The sequence below is a fragment of the Lissotriton vulgaris genome, unplaced genomic scaffold (genome assembly GCF_964263255.1).
Source record: "Lissotriton vulgaris unplaced genomic scaffold, aLisVul1.2 SCAFFOLD_2348, whole genome shotgun sequence".
Classification (NCBI taxonomy): Eukaryota; Metazoa; Chordata; class Amphibia; order Caudata; family Salamandridae; genus Lissotriton; species Lissotriton vulgaris.
This window is the reverse complement of record NW_028251054.1, coordinates 301,870-328,529: the sequence shown is the minus strand read 5'-3', so window position 1 is coordinate 328,529 and position 26,660 is coordinate 301,870. Positions and strand designations below refer to the sequence as shown.

General features: G+C 43.7%; 1 protein-coding gene across 1 annotated transcript in view; it reads left to right on the top strand.

Moving 5' to 3' along the window:
* Nucleotides 1-26,040, top strand: part of PLLP (plasmolipin) — a 44,717-nt gene extending 18,677 nt beyond the window's left edge. The window contains exons 4-5 of the mRNA XM_086950711.1: nucleotides 12,355-12,471; nucleotides 25,016-26,040. Coding sequence (XP_086806837.1) covers nucleotides 12,355-12,471; nucleotides 25,016-25,135 — 237 coding nt within the window. The 3' untranslated portion in view covers nucleotides 25,136-26,040. The remainder of the gene's footprint in view (nucleotides 1-12,354; nucleotides 12,472-25,015) is intronic.
* The last annotated feature ends 620 nt before the right edge of the window (nucleotides 26,041-26,660 follow it).

The window sequence follows — 26,660 nt, the reverse complement described above, 5'->3', positions numbered from 1 at the left end:
GAGGTCGGAAAATACATAGTAATGGGAGCCGATTTTAATGTATTATTAGAGCCCACTCCAGATAAATCTACTATCAAATCAGTGGTAACTCACCCAAGATCAGGGACTGTGTGCATCACATGTGGAAAGACCTAGGGTTAGTGAATGTTTGGAGGCAGTGGACTAACCTGGAAAAGGGCTTCACATATTATAATAAACAATATGGCCATGCCTCCCGGATTGATTTTTGTTGTTGTTAGACCTGAGGCAAAAGATTAAAGAAGTAGTACATCAGCTTGAACAATTATTCGACCACTCAGCTGTGAAGTTAGAACTTGCGCTAGACAAAGGATTGGCCCCACCCATATGGACTTTGGACAGGACATTATCAGGGGACCCATCAGTCATTAGTCAATTAAGGCACGATACAGTGGAGTTTTTTTAACTAACTGTGCGGCCTACAAAAGAAAGGAAAATAAGCCCAGAGGAAGAGACTTGGAATTGAAGATTGGGGGATACAAAGGGACTTAGACATCTGTGATAAAGCAGGGCAACAGATAATCCAAAATAATAAATTTAAAGACGCAAGAGGTGAATTGGTAGATTATTTAGAAGGAGATGCATGGCAAAAGTGGGAGGCTAGCAAACTGGTGCATTATGTGTATGGGGAAGGCTGCAGAAAATTACTGGCCTGGAAGACTGGAGTAGAACGTTCTAAAAACCTTATAAAGAAAATAATAATCATGGAGACTAGGGAACAAAGGTTAGACACCCAAAGGAATGACGCTATAGAAGTAACCACGTACATATCATCCGACCTAATACACAGTGTCAGTGCCGACTTAACACATCTAGCTTTATAAGTTTTGAAAAGGGGAGAATCCACTGCCACCGTGCAGAATCAAATTTGATACAAAACAAAAGAAAATGGGTTGGTTGTCTCATCCCTGCCTGAAGTAAACTGTGCTGTAAAATAAATACAGTGAATCTGTCTGACTGCAATGCAGATAACTTTAAAATCTATAAGATAAATAAGTAAGATTTGTTCAAATGAAAAGAAAATAAGTAAAAATGGGGAAACTAAGAAGGAGTTAAAAATGTATATAAGTATAAAAAGAAAAATTATTGTGTTGGATAAACAGCAAATGTGGTGAAAAATTGCCCACGTTTTTTATGAAAGTTCAACCTGGGACCAATGCACCAGTGTCTAATCTTTAGAAAACATAAGTGCCAGGGCCCTCGTCAGGAGGTCACTACAGGGTCCACCACCCATTGCCCCTTTTAAAGGGATTAATGGCAGTACCAATGCAACATCCAACTATCACACTCCTACAAGTGTAACAATTCAGACTATTCCAGACCCCCAAAGCTATAAGAATGGCGTGGGCGGCTGGTAGTTATTTTAAATTTGTATTGAAATAATGAACAACTATTGTTGTGCTCATCTCTAAATTAGACAGATAGTGCCATCATGTGGCAGACTGTCATAAGTGCCGGTGCCAAGCACCAGAAACCACTGCCTCAAATTAAGCACTTCTGTGCACACTTTCCGACAATGTATGGTATTGACTGAATAAGGGAGTTTGTCCAGGTTAAATTGCTCAATTCACAAGCTATTTTAAGCGTAAAGATATTCTTATCACCAGAAAAAGCTAGGTTTACATCTAGTAGGAATTTACAGGAGGCTATCGAGCAGGTGTAAAATCATGTAGCCCTGAGTATTTGTATGCCATGACTATAAACAATTGTTCAGTGATACCTGCCACGCAAAGGAGAGTTAATTAGGGGTTCCAACTTGTGTTTATCCCTATGAGTTTTTGAGCACTTACAAACTTCTGACTCTTTGAGCATTGGCAAGTGTCTTTATTACCCTTTCCCGGCCTGGAATTGGTTACAACTAGTGCCTGCAAAGGGTTGAACTAACTGTCTTGTCAGGGTTAAAAGGGAAAAAGAACATTCCCAAACCTCGTGGCAGTGTAGGGGAAGGGGTTTCTATGCTGAGAAAACGATCCAATGCATATATGCATTGGCTTTCGCCAGAGTAGACTTGTACTGTGCATACACTTCTGCATTGTAGGGATTCCAGCCTTGGAAACAGTTACAACTTTCCCCGTAGTATGATTGGAACACTGCAACTGGCTCAGCTTTTCAGATGTATTAGAGGGAATGTCTGGGAATTGCTATACTACAAAATTAAATTCAAGCGGTAGAGGACATTTCTCAACTTGACTTTGTTTTTTGTAATTCATGCCAAAAGTATTTACATTTGTGCTTGGCCCTTTGAATGAAGGAAATTTCTCTGCAGTACAGAACTCCCCTATACCCGAGCAGGGCTGAGGGAGCCTGGCAACATATTCCTTAGAGCTCTGTGAACCATTGAGCTGAAGAAAAAGCTTCAACAGGAAGAAGACACCTACTGTGTCCAGAGACGTACTGTGTCAGGCAGCCTTTAGATATATGTGGGGCCGTATGTAATACATTTCCTTTTGTTCAGGATTTGTGGAACTCCCATACTTATGACATTTACTGCCAGAAAATGGTGTCCTTTCAGGGATCTGCAACTTAAGTGTGCATTTTTCAGAGGTCCTACTGGATGGGTTTCTGAAGACCTGACAAAGTTTGATGGTCAAGGCACTTCCCATATCTGAGAGGTTATATTTTTAGGTCGAGCCTGGATATCTTTGTTCTTGTGTCGCTCGCAGCTGGTTCTTACGGATGAGTCCTCTCTCCGGGTCTCTGTAGTTCGTATGTTTGTTCTTCGTTCTGTAGAGATCCTGTGAGGTAGATTGCGTTGCGTGGTATCCTTATATGAGGCAGTTGCGTTTCTATGTTGTGCTTGTCTTCTTTGCATCGGGGTCTTCCTTCCCTTTTAGGCTACCTTACTGAGGTAGATATGTCTTAGGGTACTTTATTGAGGTAGGTGTGTACTCAGTCCCCCCTCCTGGGTTTTTTGTCCCCTCCTGTGCGTTCTCTTTACGAATCTACTCAGTTTCATTGTCTTGCGTGGCTCTTCTTTTTGATGATGTTGTAGACATTTCCATTTCTTGCGGTTCAGTTGTTGTCCGGTATCGCGCTAGTTCTGTAGGATCATCGAAGATTCTCGTTGATCCATTGTTGCTTACTCTGAACCTCTATGGGCCAACGAAAGAGTAGACAGTGTTTTTTTCCTTAACCTTTCTCTTTGCATCAGGAAGCCTTTTCTGATGTCATCTGTGGATTTTGAGTAGTCCTGCGTGAGTATGATCCTGTTTCCGCCCCATTGCAAGTTTGGGTTCTTTCTAGCAACTCCGAAGATGTCTTCTGTTTAATGTTAGCGCAAGGGTTTGCAGATTATTGGTCTTGGTGTTTGTCTATTGCTTTGTTTGTGCGCCGGCACTCTGTATGCTTTGTCCAGTTCAAAGGGGTTTTCGAATTTTAGATTTGTTATTTTAGGGATGAGGTCCTGCAGCATGGCTACGCATGACCCCGCCTTTTCTTCTTCTCCCTCCGGAATACCGAGTATTCTTACATTCCCTTTTCTATGTCGATCCTCAAAGTCAGCTGTTTGCCCTCTGTATGTCTGCAGTTGCTTTAGCCATATTTCCCATTGCCTTGCTCGCTAGCAGTGATTTGTCTTCGATGTTGCTCACTCTTTCCTCTACTGTCGATAGCTTGGTGTTGGCTGTATGGATGTCTGCTCTGCATGCCGCGACTTCTAGTTGTATGGCATCAGAGTTTTTTTACGTCGATTTTGCCAGCTCAATGACTTCGGCGAGTTTTTGGGATATATTGTCTAGCGGGCTGCCGATGTCTGATTTTTGTTTGAGGGGGGACTCTGGCATGCTCTCGCCTTTAGTCTTTTTTTGTAGCTGCGACGCCTTGTCCTCGCTGCCTGCCATTGCTCGGAGGCCTATTTTGACTTGTAGGATCTCGAATCTCCTGTCGTTGCTTAGCGGCGGTGGTAGACTGCTTTTCTTATGTTGGCTGTTTGTTCCCACCCCGCTTGGTGGAGGTTGCGTTTTTGTCCTAGAGCTTTTTTCTGTGTTGTTGCTTGTTGCTTCTTTTGTTCCTCCAGTCGTTTTTGCTCCTTATCTTGAGTTCTTTTTTCCCCCGTCGCGCTTCTTTGTGGTGACTCTTAGCCGTTTATTGCAGGTGTACTGCCGTTTGGTTCGTTCACAGTCGTTGGCCCGCTACCCCCTTCTCGCACTCCTTCACGTTGTCAAGGAGTTTGGTGTTTGAGATGGCCAATTTCATTGGCAATAGTTCCACTTTTGTGATGCGTGTAGCATCCTTGAAGTTCGCGATATAAATTTCTTGTGCTGCCGGCTTTTGATGTTTCCCGTTTGATGCGGCAACTTTATGGTCTCCACTTTCTTGGTCTGCTACAACTGTTGCTGTGGTGTTTGCTGTTCAAGGTGCCTAAGATCGTCGTCTTCACGGGGCGTAGTTTTTTTGCTTTCGTTACGCTCTCGCGGAACTCATGGCTGAGTTCGTAGTTTGTGGCTCCCGTGGTGCGCTTTTCCTGGCTCACCGAAACCTATTGCTCTTCCCCTTCGTGGGGTTGCGCTGATGTGATAGGTCACAACTCTCCCGTTATTGTTTTGCTCGCTGCTCTTGTTGTCTATTTCTTTGCTTTGAACTCTTTTTAAGATGGCCGCTCCAGTCACTCGCTTTCGTTTTCCCCTCTAAGCGCTCTCTGTGAAGATGGCCGCCTCTGCGCAATTTAGTTTCGGTTTCGTTCCGCCGCGCACTATGCCCAAGATGGTCCTTGCTGTCTTCACGGGCTCTGTTGAGGGAGGGGAGGGAGGGGGGTCACTCTCGCTTTTTGTTTTGTATTCTTTTTCTGACCCCCTCCTTGGTCGTTTTTGTTTGCTCGCCACACTCGTCTGTTTCTTTTGACTTGAGCTCGGTTAAGATGGTCGCCTCTGTCACTCGTTTTCCCCTCTAAGCACTCTCTCCCAGCTTGCTGGCCAGTGCAACCGCTGCCTTTTCGCTGGATTGGGCAGCACTGGTCCCGCGCTGGTGTGCCTTGTGTTTTGTGTTGTTTTTCATGTTGTTTTTCTGACCCCCTACTTGGACCGCCGGTACACCTCTGTTGTGTTGGTGAGCCCCTGTGAAGATGGCCGTCTCCGCCACCTTTAGTTTTGGTTTCATTCCGCCGCGCGCTGTGCCCAAGGTGGTCCCTGCTCCTCTTCGTGAGCTTCGTTTAGGGGGGGGTCGCTCTACTTCTTAGGGTGATCGGCGGCACTAACCTCGTTATCGCCTGGTTTGCCCGCTGTGCGAGGTTCTCGGTGCTTGCTGGGCAGAGTTTTCCTTAGACCCCTGCCGCCATCTTGTCTAGTCTGCTATTGTCGACCGGCTGCTTCTGATTTTGCTTCGTTTGGGTCGCTAGTTAGTGCTATCCGTGTGATGTTCTTATCATTCCGTGCAGGAATTGTTCCGATTCAGTTTTCTCTCTTTAGGTCTCGGAATGGCCCGTGTTGACGCGCTGGTAGTACTGGTTAAGTCCCGGGGTATAGAGGAGCTCCGGACTTGGTCTGCTCCTCGCATTGCCATCCAAGCACCCGACCACGATGAGTAACAAAGACACAAGGTTATATCCCTGAAGGTTAAAGGCCTGAATCACCCAATAAAGAGGAAGAAAATATTAGACTACCTGGCCAAAACAAAATGAGGTATCCTGTCATCAGAAGACGCAAATAAGATTAAAGCGAGATGGATAGGCCAGCTAGCCTGTTCCCCCGTGGTGGGAAAAAAGGGAGGAGTGATCACCTTGGTGAATACAAAGTCCAAAATAACAATAGAAAGAGTAGAACAGGATGACAAAGGTAGACTGCTGTACACTCAGCTCAAGAGGGGAGAAGAAACAATATCAGTCACCAACATTTATACTCCCAGCAGGATCGACTACATTCTCAACTCAGTCGCACACACACCTAATAGAACACACAGACATCGCAGCTAGTACGGTCTCTGATCACTCGTGCATTAGTCTACACCTAATGGACAGGCACAATGAAAACATTACCCGTAGATGGCGGTTCAACAACATAACAGCAAACACGGAAGACAAAGACACAATAGAGAGAGCAATCAGGAACTATATAACCGAGAACGACACGCCAGATACAGATCCCAAATGCCTGTGGGATGCCCTAAAAACAACCATCAGAGGGAGCCTGATAGAAATCAAAGCCAGAAGGGACAGAGAAGCAAAAGCACAACTAGACGCATTAGAAAAGGACATAAAAAGACTAGAAACCAAGCACATAGACAACATCTCAAACACAGAACTCCTTCTAGAACTTACAGGAAAGAAATACCAATTTAACAGAATCCTCAGTGAGAGGGAGGGACTATGGATACAAAAGTACAAACATATTAACCTCTGTGAGGCAAATAAGGCCGGGAAGACTCTAGCTACATACCTCAAACGCAAGCTGAGACAGCATTGCATATCCACCATCACCGACCAACTAAACAAAACACACACAGGCCACAAGGAAATCCTACATACCTTCAGAGAGTTCTACAAGGAGCTATACACAAAAGACGACAACATCGACATGGCTGGCACCACAGACTACCTAAAAAGACTGAACCTACCAAAGATTCTGAAAGAGGAGGCGAAAACACTAGGCCAAGATTTCAAAGAGACAGAGATAGAAATAGCCATAAACTCATTAAAAGACATCAAAGCACCGGGCCCAGATGGATACACAGCACCCTTTTACAAAAAGTTAAAGGAACTTCTCCTGCCAGTTCTGACCAAAATGTTCAACTACTGCGCTAAAGAAGGGTCAATAACAGAAACAATGGCACAAGCCAACATAAATGTGATACCAAAAGAGGGTAAAGACCAGCAATGGCCCAAAAACTACCGCCCCATATCACTAATTAACCTAGACTGCAAGATATAAGCAAAAGTTCTGGCCACAAGACTTAACAAAATACTACCCCAGCTACTTGGAAACACACAAGTAGGCTACATGAAGGCACGTATGTCGCACAACAACACGAGACTCCTTTGCCAAGTCATAGAATACGCCTCAAACGCACTAGGCCCGGCCGTCGCTATCACACTAGACGCCGTAAAGGCTTTTGACCGAGTTTCCTGGCACTTCCTGGAGAGCTGCATGCAAGAGTACAACTTAGGGGACGAGTATACTAAGAAAGTCATGGCACTATACAAAAAAATAAAGTGCAAATAGCCATAAACAGGGGCTCATCGGCCCGGTTCGAATTAGAAAGAGGTACGAGACAAGGTTGCCCGCTATCCCCTCTACTATTCCTACTAGCCCTAGAACATCTGATCACCGACACACTTGCAAATAGGGACATCGCAGGGATAACAATTAACAACACAACAGCCAAGATCGCTGCCTACGCCGACGACAATAGAAACATACGCCAAACATTCGGGCTACAACCTCAACAAAGACAAATCTGAGTGTATGCCACTCAACATACACACAACAAAGGAAGTTATAGGCAGCTCAGGCCTGGCATGGCAGCCAAAAGCAGTCCATTATCTGTGGATTCAATTTAAAAGAAACCTAAGAGACACCCTAGATCTGAACGAGATGCTCACGCTAAGGAAGATTAAAGAACTACTAGATACATGGTCACCAAAGTTCATCACCTGGTGGGGTAGAATAGACACCATCAAAAGGATGGTAACCCCTATAATCAACTACCTGGCGGACATGCTCCCCCTGACCGTAACAGAAGACTTACACAAAAAAATAGACCTAATGATCAACATTTATATGGAGAGATAAAAAAGCCAGATTAGGCCTTCGGAACCTGAGGTTGGGGAAAAAAATGGGGGGTCTCAATTTAGTGGACCTGAAAACGTTCCAACTTGCATTCATCACCAGGCAAGGGATTCATTGGATACTCCCTGCACAAAAATACACCCCAACATGGCTAGCCATAGAAAAAGCATTGTTGAACAATACAGAGCCACTCACACTGCTAACATCTAACAAACAAGCTCTCAACAATAACCCGATCCTAGCCCTATTGAAGGTAGACCGCAATCTGGAATTCAGCATCAAAAACTCACACTGGGAGTCACTCTGGTGTAACCCCAAGATCAAATACAGAAGGAAAACACTAGACATGAATACATGGAAGGAGCCGGGAATTCAGTTCCCAGCACAACTAGAAACGGAAGGAAAGCCATATACCTCTAACAACCTAAAAAATAAACACAAATTCCCAGATATAGAACTCTATAATTTCCTAGCTATCAAAACAGCCTTAACTAAATCAAAGCTACACAGACAAACTCCATCCATCTTCCAACTTATGGTAGACATAAACAAGACAGGGCACCAAGTCTAACACCTATACAAACTACTCCGACCCGCCAAATCCAAACTCAACACCAAAAAGTCGGCCTACTGGGAAGCCCAAACTAAAACCAAACTGACAGAACAGGAACTAGGGACACTGTAGGCGTCCCTGTCGAAGTATATGATATCACTGGTACTAGCAAAGACAAAATTTGGGCTACTCCACCAAGCTCACTGGACACCAGCGCGACTAGCTTCTATAGGCCTAAGTGACAGCGACACCTGCTGGAACTGCGGAATTGAGAAGGGAGACCTAGAACACCTCATCTTTAGCTGTACAAAAGTCAAACAGTTCTGGACACAGGTCCTAGACTTCACAAACAGAACATTGGGCTGCAGCCTTAGGCAAACATTCGCCACAATCATCACAGCACATATGACACCAGACGTCTCCACTCAAGAGGATAGGATTCTTCTTGACTTTCTCCTCACGTAAGCGGCAAAGATAGTACTGATTAACTAGAAGAACACCAGCAAGGCCAAATTCAAAGGATGCCTAAACTGGGTGATCTTCCTCAGAGGAGCAGACTAAACAACGCTCAGGAACACTCCTGGAAGACACCCCCACAGATAGATGTGGGTTAAGTCAGACACATTTTTAGACTCCTTCAAACCACCATAGACAAATATAGCTGAACCACGAGTAAGGATGTGTTTTTCTGTCAACAAGCAACTCCAGGGTTGTATGTTTTTAGGTTTCAACTAGACACCAGACAATGGGGACAGTATCTGTTACATATTACGTGTTACGTGTTTTCGAGTTCGTTGGGGCAAAATAAAACCGAACAGTCAAACTCATCAGATCGACCCAACGGGCAGACCTTCCAAGAACATCAAGTTTATATGTACGTTGTTAAATGTAAATTGTAAATACCAATAAAAAGATTTTTTTTAAAATAAAATAAAAAATTGATATTTGCATTGTGTATAGCCTGCCATCTGTATGACATCGCAGTACCTTTGTTAGACCAGGCTATGACGTTCCAAACTCTTCCATACCAGAGCAGAATCAGATTTAGTTTTGTGGCTCTGTGCCATCACTTAGATTGAGTTATTTTTTTTCTTACTTGGTAAACATCATGAATGTACTATGACTGGGACAAGATATACAATATTTTATCTCACATCATTTAAAACTTAAAAGTGATAATTTAATTCAGCCTTCAAATCTGATATTTTCAAGCTACAGATCAGAACAAATGCTGCCACCCGGCCAGTCTCATATACAAAACATTCCATGTACAAGAGCTGAGGCACACATGATAGGCTGTCATTTCTTTGTGTTCCCCAGACAGACCAAATGATGCCCTTTTGTAAATAACCCACCTCTGTGTGATCAGTCCAGTATGGTGTATAACTGTGAAAGATAACTTATAGTCCCTCCTTTATTAGTATCTGATATCGCAGATTCTCAGTCTGGTGAGCTGACACTACGTCCGTCTAGCTCCAATATAACAGAAGCTACACACTGAATGAAAAGGACATTTTCATAGAGTTGGTAATTGCTGAGGTCTGAACCACCTACAATATCACAAGCCTCTAGCTATTACTTACAGATTCCATTGGGTTTTGCTTTGATGGCCGTTAGATGAAACGCTTCAGTTTTTTGTCTTCCCTATCCGATTGTGATGTTACTGTGGGTAAGAAGGGGGTGCATCCAGAGAAGTGTGGTTGTGGGTAAGTGCCACTTTCCAATGGAACAGTGCCACTGGAGCCAAGCTACATCTGACTGATGAGCCCAAATCAGGGCAAAACCGGTCTTTGGTTGTTTGTGTCCTGGTTCAGAGGGGACCTAGCTTGGCAGTTTTGTCTGGACTGTTCCGATTAGATCAGGGTCCAGACTGATTTGCATATGGCTGGGTCTAATCTGAGGTGGCATGGTGGGCAAAAGAATGATGGGTTGGAATGCTATCCCGAGTGATTGCCACTGGTTAGATGAATTGATGAATTGCAAGCATTGCCCTATCAGTTTTTGTGTGTTTCTTGTAATGACCGTCATTGCAAAGGTTATGACCAAACATGGGTCCCTTACTCACTGTGCCACTGGAGCAAAAGTACAACCGACTGACAAGCCCCAGTCTGGGTGAAACTGGTCTTAAGTTGCTTGTGTTTCAGGTTCAGAGAAGACCTGGCTTGGCAGTTCAGTCTGGACTATTCCCCTTAGAGTATGGCCAAGCCTAATTTGCACATGACTGGTTCAAATCTAAGGTGGCATGGGGAGCAAAAGATTGATGGTTTGGAATGCTCCCTAAGTGATCATCAGTGGTTCGATACATTGCAAGCATTCTTCCCATCACCTTTTGTGTATTTCAAGCTGTATCTCTCTCCTCATCACCTCCCCCTCGAGCTTCTGCATCGTTTCCGCTCATTTCCTTCATTTTCTATCTGGGCGGGACCTTTGAGTACTGTTTTATATACGACCCATAGGGTCACCACTTGCTGCACTGCTTCCACGTTTTCTTCATAGTACAGAATAGTAACCCCCCTCAATTTATTCACCCATATTAACAGGCTTTCTATTTTCATCCATTCCTCACTTCAGCTGTAAATTATATGAGATTCCACTAACCATGAACTGAGTCCCCAGTATCTTGGTAAGTCAACCCCCCCTTCCCAGATCAACAGGTGGTCCAGTCTATAAAACGAGTGATGTCATAAGAGATAAGAGTATTGTGTCTCTTGGCCATGTTTCAAGTGCTATATGTCTAACTGGGCAAAATTTCAGGCAAATCTGGCTAGCGCTGTACTTTCCTTCCCCGGTTCTTTACCGCCCGTCGATTTGTCCTCTTCTGCATTCAGGACATCATTGAAATTGATATGCAATGATATGTGTCCAGGGTCTCAAGAATCAATGGGCACACCCTGTCAAGTACACTCCCTTGTAGTCTGGGGGGCTTAAACACTATTACGAATGACTCTCTTCCCCTGGTGCCTGTTACTACTGTGCATAGGTTGGGAGTGATTATTCCTTGTTAACTTAGTGGAATTGTTTTTCTCACCAGCACAGCTACTCCTCTTGAGCCCTTACTACATCTCGCATGGCATTACAGCTTGTAAACTATCATCCCCTTCCCCTTCGGTCCCCATCAAGTAGGCCTCGTGGAGGAGTATTCGGTCTTTCACACTCCCTGTTCTTTCCTGTGTCGCTAACCCCTTCACGGGCCGCAGCTCATCTCACAGATGTCTGTGCAAGTACCCTCCCCTCTTTAATTGTGTCAAGTCGGATGAACTCCCTCCCAACACAATGGGCTTTGAACTGCCTCCCCCCTCCCCCCTGCACTTTACACCTGCCACCACCCCCTTTTAACATAACGATTACAGTAAAGCGGAAAGAAGTAAAAACTTATTTTCCATTACCCTGAACCCCACTTGTTACTGGGCGTATGACACAGCAAAAGATGATCGTCAAATGTGTTCTGACAGGTTCCTGTTTTCCTGTTGAGAGGTTACAGGGCATGGTATTCTCTGCCTCAGGGCTGTCCCTGGCCGTCTCAGCATCAGCCACTCCCACCCCAGGTCGTACCTCATGGCTAGGTCAGCATGGTGTCAAAGTCAACATTACTTTCTTCTTTCCTAAGATCTGCCTCCGGTCATTTTACTTCCGTATCATCTTTGCAAGCATTAAAGAAGAAAGTGGCCTGCATCTGTTATTACATCCTTTCAGTTAGCAGGACAGTTTGTAGATGTTAGTTTTATCTGACCATACTAAAAAAGATGTGATTTTACTCTGTGTTTTACCTTAAATTTGATTCCATAACATACAATGCAATCTCCTTTACCAACTCTTTTTACAAATCCATTTGCCACCTAAACTAATGTCTGTGTATTTTACATTTACAAATACAGTCTTTAGATACCTATTTTTTTATACAAAAAATTGACCCTTACAGATAAATTGAATTGATGATTTTAGTTAACAATTGTTATCAGGTCGTGAAAGGCCAAGTTAAGTGCCAAATGGATAAGACAGTTCAGTTGTTTGTTACTTGGTGACTGTAATAAGCACTATTAATCTGCCACTTTATTTTGATTCCAGCTTTTCAGCTACAACATTGCTGCCGCAACCCTCTATATCACTGGTTTCATAACCTGTGCCGCCGCGGTCCAGTCAGCTTACACTCAGATTGATTACAACAAGAGAGCGGCTGCATCAGTAAGTACACAGCACAACGTCCAATCATGGTGTCCAGAAAAGCATGAACACACATTTGGGTGGCCTTTCCTGTATCAGGTACTTGGTTCCCAACACTACCTTGTTGCCCTTGTGATTGGAGGTCCCACCAATCAACAAAACACTTTATGCCTTTCGGCACCTTATATTCTGTTCCTAGGACCGTGGTTCCTTCGTCCCATTCTTAGTGGTAGATTTTTTAATACCCACCAGGACGGATTGTTCTTTCTCCAGCTTTTGTAGTACCCATTGATATGTTGCTCAGTATTGAACTTTATTACCCAAGCAATGAAACTGAGGAGGAAATATGCATTATAACCTAAGCAATGTGAGCATTTTGAATTTGGGGATTTTTGAGCTCCCAAGAAACCGACCTGTACCCAAACCGAAAGGGAGAGGGCAGAAGCTCTGCAAGCGGTGGCGGCGCGGATGCGGGGCAAGAGCCCCACCCCTGAGGCGGCAGCTCATTGGACGAAGGACACTGGGGACGTTGACTCTAACACATCCCGCAGTGACAGTGTGAGGATGCCGGTGGTGACACCACAGACAGCTGAGGAAGTTATCTGAGGCAGCCTAGACTTCAGACTAGTTTGAATCCTTGGGAGTTGCTGAACTACCAACGGCGGTCTCTGGTCCTGGACTACCATGATCTGGCGGGGCCGGCGTGCCCAGGACGGTCTGCGCATTAACCCTATGTTGCCTTCTGCTATTACTCTCCAATCCCCTTGAGAACCTTACTAGAGTAAGGCCTCACTAAGGGTCATGTTCCACACACTGTTTGGATGGCTGACCGTTGTCAGGCTGTCCTGGGCTTGGGGAGTTTAATGGGGGGGGGCGGGGTGTTTTGGTTGCTGTTTTTTTTGTTTGTTTGGTTGTTCGCAGAGGAGGGTGGTGGTGCATGCAATGGAACACGGGCGGTTGAGGGGTCCCCCTTATGTCACTGTGGAGAGGGTTCTTGTCGAAATGGCAGGTCCATGTAACACTGTGAGGTTCCTCACGTGGAACATCCTTGGTATTGGTACAATAGCCAAAAGCCATAACATATACTCCTACCTTTGGCGCAGGGGTGTGCACACAGCTTTCCTCCAGGAGACACATCTTAATAGAGGAGGCTGGGAGGGTACAGAAGAGGTGGCGGGGCAGGTTTTCTCGACCACCTTCGCAGCTGTCGACAGAGGGGTCTTGATGTGGGTGAAACCTGGGGTCTCCTTTACTCTTGATCGCACATGGCTGGATTCAGAGGGAATGTATGCCCTGCTTGTGGGCCGATTGGCAGGGCGGGAGGTGACCCTAGGCAATGTTTATGCTCCCAACCAGGACCACATCGGTTTTTTGGAGTCTTTCTCCACCTCTCTGGCCCAATCTCTAATAGGTTCTCTCATACTGGGGGGGCGACTTTAACTGTGTGGCGGATGTTACCTTTGAACGTTCGCACCCTCCCATGCCAGGGACCCAGCCGACACCGTACTGTTTCGGGCTTCCAGAATTGGATGTCCCATTGGGGCTTAGAAGACACCTGGAGACTGCAACATGCAAGGGATAGGAGTACTCCTTCTTCTCACTGGTTCACTAAGTCCATACAAGGCTTGACATGTTCCTCTGTTCCCCAGGCCTTCAACTGTTCAGTGTCTCATACAGAGTACCTGGAGTATAACCTGTCAGACCATAGCCCATTACCTATGCTACACCAACCGCTGGGTTGGCGCCCCCGATCCCTACTTGGAAATTTAACCAGTTTTAACTTGATGATGTCCCTTTCGGGTCCTCACTTGAAGCATTAGTTGAAGCCTACTTTCCTATTAATGCCAACACTGCCTCATCTCCACAGATAGAGTGTGAGGCATTTAAGGTTGTGGTACAAGGCCATTGCATGGCTCAAGCGTGTGAAACACAGGGAGGTTAATCGTGAACTTCTGGACTTGGAGGGGACTATCGCAGACTGGATAATTTGCAGGTATGGATGATGCGTCCCAGACGGCCTTACAAGAAGTGAGGGCGTGGTACAACCAAGTGCTGGGTAGATTGAGGTGTTACAACTATAAGGATTATTTAGACAAAGTGCAGAGTGAGGAAAGGAGGGTGGGTCGACTGTTAGCACGCTTAATTAAATTTGAGATGGGAAGTCCAAAGAATGCGGTAGTGCGAGATTACCGACTGCTTTCCATGCTGAATTTATAATTTAAGATCCTGAGTGAAGTGTTGGTGGGGAGGTTGCTTCCGCATGTGAAATCCCTGATTCACCCGTACCAAAATGGGTTTATCCCCACTCTTAGTACCTCTTCTAACCTCCGCAGGCTCTACTCCGTGCTCTATCACGCGGCTGCACTGGCTCTCCAGCAAGCAGCGGTTTTATCTGTCGATTTGGAGAAAGCGGTTGACACAGTGAGTTGGGGGTACCTGTTTGAGGTGATGCGTCGCATGGGCTTGGGGGTGACTGGGTGCGGTGGGTACAGCTTCTTTTTGCCTTGCATGCTATGAGGGTCGAGATGGGATGAACCATATCCATACTTTACAAAATCTCTTGTGGCTTCTGGGAGGGCTGCCCTCTTTCCCTGCTCCTGTTTGCCCTGGCTGTGGAGCCGCTGGCAGAGCAGTTCCGACTCAGTGGGCGTGGGTTGGGATTGACCTTGGGCGGGCATTGCCATCATGTTTCTTATATGCAGACAACTTGTTGTTGTACCTCACGGAGGCAGTTGAGGGGGGGGGGGCACTGTGACCTTACGAATCTTCCAGATACCCTCTGGGCACAGCATACATTTAAATACCTGGGTATACAAATCTTTCATGACCTGGATGATCTTAAGGATGGGAATCTGGGGAAGACGTTACATTCCCTTCGCTCTTATGCTCAGTTCTGGAGCTCGTTGCAATTGCCCATCATGCCCCGGATTACACTGTCCAAAATGCTTATGCTGCAGAAGTTGCTATATGTATTTGTGATACTCCCAGGTCTGATGCGGAAAAGCTGGTTTAGGCCTCTGCACGCACTCCTACTGCAACTGATTTGGGGTGACGGACGCCCAAGAGTGTCCGTGCGAATCCTACAGCACCCTATGTCGGAAGGCGGACTTGGGGTGCCAAATTTCTAACTTCATATGTTGCCCACCTAACTACAATGGTTGGCACAATGGGTGGAGGGAGTGAACGAGGAGGGAAAGTGTCTAATGGATCCGGTACCTAGTTGCGGGCTAGTGACGGCCTAAGCTCCTATTTCCAGCTTCGTCCTTCCCCTCCTGCTCCCTTTTGCAGTGCACTGTCTTCCAAGCGTGCCGACGATGCTGCAGCGGAAGGCAACTACCTGTAAAGTACTCCCCCCTTGATCCCTTTGGTTGGCCTGCCACACAGTGAACCTCAATCTGTATTCTTGGAGGCCCAACTGGCCAGATGGTCGGACGCCGGATTGGAGACAGTGGGGATTGTTACTTAGACAAGACTCTGATCCCTTTCGCAAGCCTGATGGAAGATAGTGAACTCCCCCAGGGCCAGTTCCTGTGCTGTGAAGCGTTGACACACACGTTTGCGCAACTATGAGGCCCAGCAAAGGAGGAACTAGATACACACATTGTCCTACATGCTTTATTCACTCTTGGTACAGAGGGGCACCTCGTGAAATGGCTCAATACCACCTTAGTGGAGGGCTCCACTGGCCCTCTAGATAGATTACGGGCGCGCTGGGATCGATGGGGGTAGAGTCCTTACTGACTCAGGGTGGCGTAAAGTTTTGCGATACTCTGGGAACGTTTCCAGGAACACCCGACTGAAATATATTCAACTTAACTATACGCATATGACTTATATGACACCACATCGGCTTAATATGACATATGGAGGGGAGGTGAGACAATGCCCTAGGTGCGCATACCCTGATGCTGACTTTGGCAATATGACTTGGGATTGCCTGAGTGGGAATATCGTTGTAGATGTGATGACTTTTGCGACTTGGACAATAATTTCAAAGAGGTACTTATTGTGCTTCTTTGCAGAATCTGTTTGGGATTTGAATTGTAGACTTTGTCCTTGCAGATGTTTTTTGCACTTTCTACTGACTTGCAGATTATGTAATAGATTCTGGGAGCAGTTTTGACACCACCCTCTTTTAAGTTCTCAATGTTGTCTGCATTACTATGGTCTGTGATTCACTGGCTGATGAGTTTGTCTTCTTGACGTGAGTCGACTCATCAATAATGCTATAATGTAGGACCTATTCACAAAGTCATTTTAGAGAACGTAACCTAGTACCCCTGTAGGACTCTTTTGCTTACTATTAACTGCCTTATATATTCAATGAAAAAAACAAAAGTTAAAGCATAGTTATAGTTAGGAAAATTTCTAGCAAGTTTAAACTACACAAACTTTAATAATATTAAGTAGCGCACCTCGTTACACCCTTTTCAGCTCGCTAACCAGACAACACTAACTAGCCACTCTACCATGCACTGTGTTGTTATAATGACATATGAGAAGTTATAAATGTTGTTATTAATGCTATCATTTCACATGCTATAAGTGATGAAATATGCAAGGGTATTAACAATGCATGGAAAAGGCATGAGTTATAGTTGATTTAGTGTGGCGAGGTAAGGACTTGTAGTCTTTTGGAGTTGGCACTTAAATTATACATTGAAATAATAATTATGACTTTACCATTTTTAGTGTTTGTGTATTTTAAGTTGGGTTTGTACTGAAAGAATACAGAAGGTATTTTTAACTATAACTTATCCATAACCTGTGTTTTTGTCATTGCATGTTAATGGTTTTTGTTTTTTAATAAAAATGTGTTTCAAATCGCAGTGTGGAGTGTTAATGATTGGCGTGTCATAAAGTGGAGTGTAGTACAGTACAATGAAGGGGAGTTGTTGAGTCTAGTGTCATAGAGTGGAGTATTGTAGAGTGTAATAGAATAGAGTGAAGTGCCGTAACTAAAAGCAGAGTAAAGTGTTAAAAAGTGGAGTGGTGTGTCTTATCGTGGAGTTGAGTATTGTAAAGTGAAGCTGCATGTTGTACAGCGCAGAGGCATGTCGAACACTATAGCTGAGTGTTGTACAGTGGAGTGATGTCGGCTGGAGTGTCATGAAGTGGAGTTGAGTATCATCTAGTAGATTGTCGTACAGTGGCAAAGAGTGTAACAGAGTGTCGTATATATAGTTCAGTGTTGTCGGGTGTAGTGTTATGGAGAGTCTTGCACTGTGTAGTGAAGTATCATTTTTTGCGAGAACACAGTGCATGGTAGAGTGGCGAGTTATAGTTGGTGTTGTCTGGAGCAAGCTTAAAATAGAGTTTAGCGAGGCCCCTACTTATAACAATTTGAAGGTGGTGGCTACATTGTAAATGAAAGTTATAACTATAAGTTTAGACTTTTTAAAGTGTGTGTAATTTAAACTTGGTTTCTATATGGTCACCTTCTATTTTTTGCTCCAATGCTGATGGTTTTAACTCTGGAAGTGCACTGTAGCCTGCTGCCTAGGTCCCAGTGCCAGTGCTCTCTCCCTAAAACTTACACATGTGATTTGACAACCTCAATTGGCAAGGACTTTAACCCCCCTATAAATCCCTAATATGTGGTACCAGGGATACCCATGGCATGGGTTTTAAAGGGGTTACCATGGCCTGAAGCACTGTTTGCGCCACCCTGAGTGACACAGGTAAATTCATGAAAGCAGTATTGCTATAACTCGACTTTGCATGTGTGGCAGAGTCAATGCAATTTTTTTTAATATATGCCAGTCACCCCTAAGGAGCCAAGGAGGCATGGTGCATTATATTAAAAGGTGTGGACATGGAAGTTCAAGATTATATGTCCCTATTTGGCCTTTTCCATTAAAGGCTACTACAAGTGATCAGCGGTTCATAGGATAACATTGGCTGGCACCCGGGCAAAATAGAATTCACCAGCTCCATTATGGGACCGCCAAAATATTTCATGTTTGGTATCAAACAATGTGCTTATCACCCCTGACACAATTCTAGTGTTGAGTAGAGGATGCCCACCTGGGTGCTCCATCCTTTTCTGTGCTCTGGCAGCCTGCCTCCAGCTGCTGCCACCAAGACAGGAATCGAATCCCCTACTAGGAGGTGTGAACCCTCCCAGGAGTCAAAAACAATGGGCTGGGTGGGATGGAGGTCACACCTCCCTCCCAAACAGGATGGCTAGTAAAGTGGCACATCAAGGCAGTGAGCTTCAAAGCCTTCACTGCCTGTGATATGCAACCAGGCTACCTTCAAAAGGAGGATACAGCCTCCCATCTGCCTGGGCACATTTGCACGCAGTCAGGTGGGAAAATTAGGTATTCAGGAGGTGTAGATCCCCAGAAGGCTAGCAAAAGTTCTAGGGTCAGCTACCTGGTCTGTACTGCTAAGCAAGGTTTCTGCCATTTTTAAAAGTGGCAGACTAGAGGGTTCTCAGTAGAAGATGTGACATACCCTCCACCAGATGTGGTCACCTCCGGGGTGGATTAGCCACTGGGGCTAATAGCCCTTTGGGTACTTGAACCCACACCCCTAAATCTAGGATTAAAGGGCTACTCCTGGCACCAGAACCTCAGTTCTGCTCTGGCTTGCAACAAAGGACAAAGAAGAGACCTCTGTCTGTGACAACAGGATGTGCACAATGCAAAGGCATGATACTCTGTCCTTATGACAACCTTCCTGGAACTGCACGACTGCGGCTCATCCCGGACCAAAGACTGGTTTTCTAGATTCTCGTGGCTTGGTCTTGGGACCTGGATCACCTTTACCCTCCTTGGGGTCCACGCAACTCGACCTGCAAGTGACTGATTGTCACCAGTGGTTTTTTCTTTAACCGCAATGCTAATGTTTTGCAGTGAATTATTATTGCTTCTAAAATCCATATCTCCGGTCTTACTTATCTGATCTACTACATTTTGGTGTCTAAATATACATTAAAATCGACTTTATTTTTATAAATTGGTATCTGATTTCTTTCGAAGTACTTATTGTCCATGTTGGTACTCTAAAATGCTTGAAACATGTTCCTCTAGTAAAGCCTGACTGCTGTTTGCCACGCTACCAGGACTGAGCTAAGGATTTATTATTGTAAAGCAAAGGACCATCCTTGGGGTATTGTGAGAGTATCGCTTGGTGAAACCTAACCGGCATCGCCATATAATACTCCACCTTCCTACAGTTTGTATAGGGAAAATAAGTTTTCCTAACTATAACAAAGCTTTAACCTTTGTTTTTTTCATTTAATTTCTGTTTTTTTCATATTTTAAATAAAAATGTGTATCAAATCGTAAACTCCAGTGTTGCAAGTGGAGAGCTGGTTTGTGTAGAATCATACAGAATAGTAGAGGAGAGTGTTGCAAATTCTGGTGTCAAAGACTGGACTGTTGCAGATTGGAATCGAGTGGAGGCCATATAGTGAAGTGGAGAATCGTAGAGCGAAGCTGAGTGGTGTGTCATTGAGTGTCATACAGTGTAGTACAATGGTGTTGATTGGATAGGCACAAGTGGATTTGAGTGCCATACAGGGGCATAAAGTGTAGAACAGTGTTGTAGAGTGAAGTTGCATGCAGTGGAGTAGAGTGTCAGACAGTAGAGCGGCATAGAGAAGAGTATAATACAGTGGCCTAGAGTGGGATAAAGTGTAGAGTGGAATAAAGTGGAGTGGAGTACACTGGAGTCAGATAGTGCAGAGTGGAGAAAAGTGTCCGAGTGTAGTGGCATGTCATAGACTATAGTGGTGTGAAAAGCAGTAGAGTTGAGTGGTGCAGCATACAGGCCAATAAAGTGTCATAAATTGGAGTACTGTATTGTACAGTAGAATGTAGAGAGGCATTGTGCAGTATTGGAACGTGATGTAGACTACAGTACAGTAGAGTAGAGTGGTGTTAAGTCTAGTTGATATTTTTGTAGTGGTGACCAGTACAGTGTTGTAGAGTGTAGTACACTGGATTGGCAGACAGTATTATAGAGTACAATTACATTGAGTGATTTACAGTGGAGTAGTGAGGTAGAGTAGAGTACTGTGTCCCGAGTAGAGTGGAGTAAAATGAGGTGCAGTGGCATACAAAGTTGCATACAGTGTCTTATAGTGGACTAGAGTATAATAGTAGAGTGTTGTATAGTGGCATACATGTTGTAGTGGTACAGTGTTGTCTCAAAGAAAATGAGGGGGGCTCCTTTATCACCAAAGGAGTAGGGCACCAAATGGACCTTAGCCAAGAGAAAATCCCCTTTGGGCAACTTCAATTAACCTAACTGTAAGCATTCAAACACAAAACCATATCACCAGAACGTAACACCACCACTATCAAAGGCCAAGTGCTAGAAAAATACAAATATTTTATAAAAAATAACCAACCATGTGGTCACACATACAAAATATTTTCCATAGAACATTAAAATAATTAAAAAACAATGTATGACAGTACAGTGTTGTGCAGTGGAATGAAGGAATAAAGACAGGAGTGAAGTGTCGGAGAGTGGCATACATGGTAGAGTATTGTAGAGTGGAGATGCATAAAGTACAGCAGTGTGTGAAACAGAGGAGTTGCATCGAGTGGAATATTGTCTAGTAGCATACAGTGAGGTAATGTCTCGTACAGTGGAGTGAAGTGGTGTAAAACAGTGTGGAGTAAAACACAGTAGAGTGTACTGGTGTGTCATAAAGTAGTGTGACATGGAGTGTACTTGGGCAGCATAGGGAGTAACCTGTTATAAAGTGGAGCAGGGTCCCATACTGTAGTATGGAGTGCTGTCATATAGAAAAGTGTTGTATAGTGGAATAGAGTGTTGTACATTGGAGTACAGGCATCAAGTGAAGTGTAGAGTTGCAAAGTGGAGTATATGAAGATAGAGTGGAGTAGAATGTTGTAGAGTGCCATGAAGTGTAGCATACTTTTACAGAGTGGAGTTATATAGAGTACAGGAGAGTGTCATACAATGGAGGGGTGTAGAGTGGATTACCATAAAGTAGAGTACCGTATAGGAGAATAGTGTACAGTTTAATGTAGAACAGTGGAGTGGCATAGAGTAGAATAGTGTAGAGTTGAGTATTGTGCAGTGGTGCAGGTTAGATTCGAGTAGGGTACAGTTGATTACCATCGTTTGTGATGGCATAGGCTTAAGTGGCATAGCTTAGAGACGAGGAAACTGTTATAAATACGAGCTACGTCTCATACAGTAGAATTTAGTGCTGTGTAGTGCTGTGTCATACAGTGTTGAAAATGTCGTAGAGTGTGCAAATTTGGACAGTGGGGTGTACAGGGTTAGAGTCAAGTGGTGGATAATAGAGAGGCACATAGTGTAGAAGAGGTTTGTAGAGTAGAGTTATATAGAGTGGAGAAGAATTCACTGGAGTGGCATAGAGTACCGTACAGTGGAGCGGCATAAAGTGGAATAGCGTAGAGTGGAGTAGCGTACAGTAGCTTACAGTGGAGTGCCATAAAATGGAATAGTGTTGGATGGAGTAGCGAGACTGGAATGGCGTGCAATGGAGTGGCGTAGAGTGTACTAGTGTATAGTGTAGTAGCGTACAGTGGAGTGGTGCAAAGTGTAATAGCGTATAGTGGAGTAGCGCACAGCGCAGTGGTGAAGGGGTGTAGACCAGAGTGGCGTACACTGGAATTGGGTATAGTGTAAAAGCATTAAGTGGATGTGTCCCGTGGAATAGCGTAGAATGGAGTGGGCTAGGGTAGAGTGCCATACACTAGAGTGGTGTAGAGTGGAGTAACCTACAGTGGAGTGGCACAGTGAAATAGCATACAGTGGTATGGTGTAGAGTGGATTAGCATATACTGGAGTACCATATAGCAGAGTGGCATACAGTGGAGTGACAGAAATTGAAAAGGCGTAGAGTAGAGTTGCATACTGTGTAATAGTATAGAATGGACTGTTATAGAGTGGAATTGTGTACAGTGTAATTGCGGAGAGTGTAGTGGCATGGCGTAGAGATGAATGTTCTACAGTGGAGTGGCATAGATTGTAATAGTGTATAGTGGAGTAGCATACAGTGGAGTGGCGTACATTGGAGTGGGGTCCAATCAAATAGTGTAGAATAAGATGACATAGAATGGAGAGCCAAACACTGGAGTGGCGTGGCTTACAGTAGAGTACCATACAATGTATTAACATGTAGTGGCGTGTTGTAGAGTGGATTAGAATACAGTGGAATAGACTAGAGTGTCATGGCATACAGCAGAATGGCGTAGAGTGAAATGGCGTATAGTGGCATTGTGTTCAGCGTAATAATGCAGAGTGGAATAGCACATAGTGGAGTGTCATACAGATGTATGTGATATTTAGGAGCAATGTAGATTATGGTGAGCAAAGTCACACAAAACATTGAATTGCTCTGCCTTGCTTTTCTCCAGATTTACCAATCAACACAGGGCCACCATGCATAGTGACCTTGCGTTCCTTTGTAATTCTGACTTAAGTTCTTTATTGCCCATGTGACACATGAGTGATGCAAGGGTACCGTAATCCAATAATACTGCTAGTCCTTAGTTCTAATTTGGGCCATGGTATCGCGTGATAACTTTGCAGTATACCTTGGTACAGGGCAATGGCAAGCCACTATATAATTGGGTAATTGTTATTTTTAGAGAATGAAAAGGCAGCCATACTGCTTTTACTACACTTTGGCTGTGTTCAGTTTTAGGGCCTTAGATATAGGTGAGTAGTAGGTCCCTACCTATAACTGCTTTGTTAAAGTGGTAATATGTAGAGAATGTATTTATATATTATTATATTTTTAAATTTGCTTACGGCCATGCATTGGTAGAAAACACATTTTGGGACCACTCCTTTTTATTTTTGCACCTGCTTAACGGTACTCCACACAAATTTACATAATCTCAAAATGTAGATAATGCTATAGGTCTAGAAAGTTTAGTGGTGATTCGTCAAATGGGTGGAAAGTTATAAGGAGCTGAAATCCAAGGAATTCTGATCTTTGGGAATTCTAACTATAACTACAGAGTGGCAATCAGATTTAATGTGATTTCTTTATTTTTCACTAGTTTAGTTGGTGTGTATTTATTTATTGGTTTACATAATCATGTGACCATAAATGTGTCTTTTAGTTTTTCTTTTAGTAATTTTGAAACTTTACATATGCAGTCTAGTTGGCTTTGTGCTTTCTTGATACATTTAGTAGGATTGTGCTACATATGAAGCCCAACGTGAAGGAAAGCCAATCATTTTTTTCCTAATGGCCAATTATCATTTTTCCTATGTTAGCCTAACTGTGCTCGATCCAGGCCTCATTTGTTTTGGGCATGTTACTATCTAATCACGTTTATCTTTGTGCCACATTGTATTTTCACACAGAACTTGCAGCTGTTTTTACGTTCTGTTCTTTCTTGGGATTTAGTCTGAAAACAGCAGACAAGGTCAATCAACTATGTCCCCTGCTATTTCGTTCTGGTCAGGCACTAGAACCTAGACACAACACATGTGTGCAGCTGTTGTTTGTGAGCATAAGCACCTAGTTATATAGGTATGCACATTAATGTAACATACGGAGAGAGACTTTCCGAGAGGAGATCACGGCTGAACCCAAGGTGTAGAATATCCAACTGTGAATGCTATGGTATGGGGTCTGCTACTAATCCAAGAGATTTTTGTTGTATAATCATTCCACTTCTGTAGAAGGGAAGGGGGTTAGGCTTGTCTGTGTTATAATATGATAGGGCTTTTCATAATATATGGTTTACTGATTATGCTAACTGTATTTTTGTTAGGCATTTTTTTCTAATTGTGGCATGAATACTGCATTCTAGAGCTGAATAGTTTAAATAAACATTTCAAACTTCCTTTGTGCCTCTGTTATATTTTTATTGTGGATGAGATTGAGAGCAAAAATGGGTGTCCTGTTATCGCGATCCCTAAGAGAGTTGGGAGTGTTATGTTCCTCATTGTCAAGTCACTTACTCTGGATATGGTTTGGAGGCAGGTGAGACACTATAGCTAGTCATACTCGGGCCCATGGGTACTGAGGTAGTATGGGGACTCAGTTCCTGACTACGGATGTTCTGAGATCCCAAGCATAGTTCTGCTCCCTGCAACACATCCATCCAACTTTATCTGCAGTTATCTTGCCATATATTAGCAGAACACCAACATTCAATGGCATACATTACCTTTGCTTATCTTTTCATGCTAGAGTATCTTGATTCTTGATTGCTGCCGGTTGGAACTGAAGCTTATTGTTTTTTCCACATGATGCATTTGCTCGCCGATTGGCTTTCCAGCCTGGTTATGTGACTTATGTACCTATAGTGAAAAGCATGTGCTACTTGACTAGTGACATGCGTATAGTCAATATTATAAATGTATGTCAAAGCATAAGTAGGAACTGTCATTATAGGTACAACCTCTGTGCAGGTGTCGCACACTTGAATAGGCTACGCCCATGTTGAACAAAAACAAAAAAGTAAATTGAAAAAAAATGTAAGTAACTAGCATCAAGTTGTCTTGACATGCGGCACACAGTGTATGATGATGAATATTGAAACCATTAAAATGCCACTAATTCTTCTTGCCCTCTTTTCAATTTCAGTTCTTTGCCTGCCTCGTGATGCTTGGCTACGGCGCAAGTTCTTTCTTCAGCTTCCAAACTTGGAGGGGCGTTCCCACCAATGCAGCCACTAATCAGGCAGCGGGAACTCCAAATGCCTGAAATGTCTTCACTTGTCCTAAAACCAACATGAAGAACTATTTCTTGGTCAAGAATGGAATAAAATCTAGATGATATCGTAGACATAGCAATGATCTTGAAACGTGTTGGTAGACCCTGCATACACACAACAGAGAATCAACAACTGCAACTCAAAGCGAGAATGTCCCACTTGAAGTTCCAACGATCCAGCAGCACTTGCCTCCACGGCATGGTGTCCATCAAGAATTTTTTCTCTGCTTTGACTAATCACATCCACCAGTATTCAAACACTGCTGTTTACATTGAAGATCAGCTAAAGGCATTGTCTAGCATCATCCGTTGCACATTAGTGATTTTATACTGACCAACAGTGGCCTCCCTGTCTCCTCGTAGAGACCAATATCAAACCTATGCAAATCAAACAGATGTTATGACTGAAATGACTAGGAAATAATGCTGTCGAATCTGTTTCTAGAAGTAAATATTCCATCTTAGATTTAATAAACCATTAAACCGCACATAAAATTAATGTGATGTGATCCTAACACCGCACTCAATTTCATTCTTTTCAGAAGAGATATTGACAATTTGGAATGCAAAGTAGTCAACAGAGTGTAGTAATTTGTTTTCATTAGGTATTTGGAGGAGGAATATAACATTTAGGCGGAATATTGTGCTTATATAAATTTTCATGATACATATGTATTTAAATAAAATACCTACACAACAAGCAACCTACTACTTGAGGCAATTATAAGCATCTGTATTTAGTATAGAGCCTAATTCTTTTTACATTTCTGCCACACGTTCCTGTAGCTGTGATTGAACCCTTATTTCTCGAGCAGTGCTTCTACACCTCTTAAGGATGTTCATTCAGCAGCTTCCTCTATCAAGGGTAATCAGAATAAATGATGTACAGTAAATGCGGCGACTTTTTTTTTGCAGATTTATATAGCGCAAACTAAACCCGAAGGCTTTACATCAGCACCAGTTACGTTACACAAGGACACATGCATTTTATTTTTTATTTTTGGTAGGTACGGGGAGATTAAGTGAAATCCTTGGATTCCCAGCTTCAAATTTGGCAGCTCTAGCCGTGAGACCACATCATCTCCCCTTCTTTCTTGGAGTAATGGCAACAGAAGCGTGACCAAGGTGAAATCTCCTTATAACAGGGTTTCCCAAACTTTGGGTTGGGACCCACTGTTGAGTCGCGAGCCGATTTTTGGTAGTTCGCAAAAGTCCAAGTAATAAACAAAGATGCCTTAGAATTCTGTATTTATATTGTCACAATTTCTGCGCTTGAAAAACAGAGGTCAAATGTCAGGCTATGTCTTCTGGCAAATTGCTGCTAATGTTTTTTAACATGGGGACTGGTGTTTACAAATTACTCTCACTTTGCAGTGAGAAAATGAAAATTTAAAATGAATTATGCTACAATCTTGCCGGCGTACATGAAGTGTGAAAGGATAGGCTGTAGAAGGTCACTTTTTCCTAACACAACAAATTGAAAATACCTGTAAATGAATTGAACACATTCAGCAGT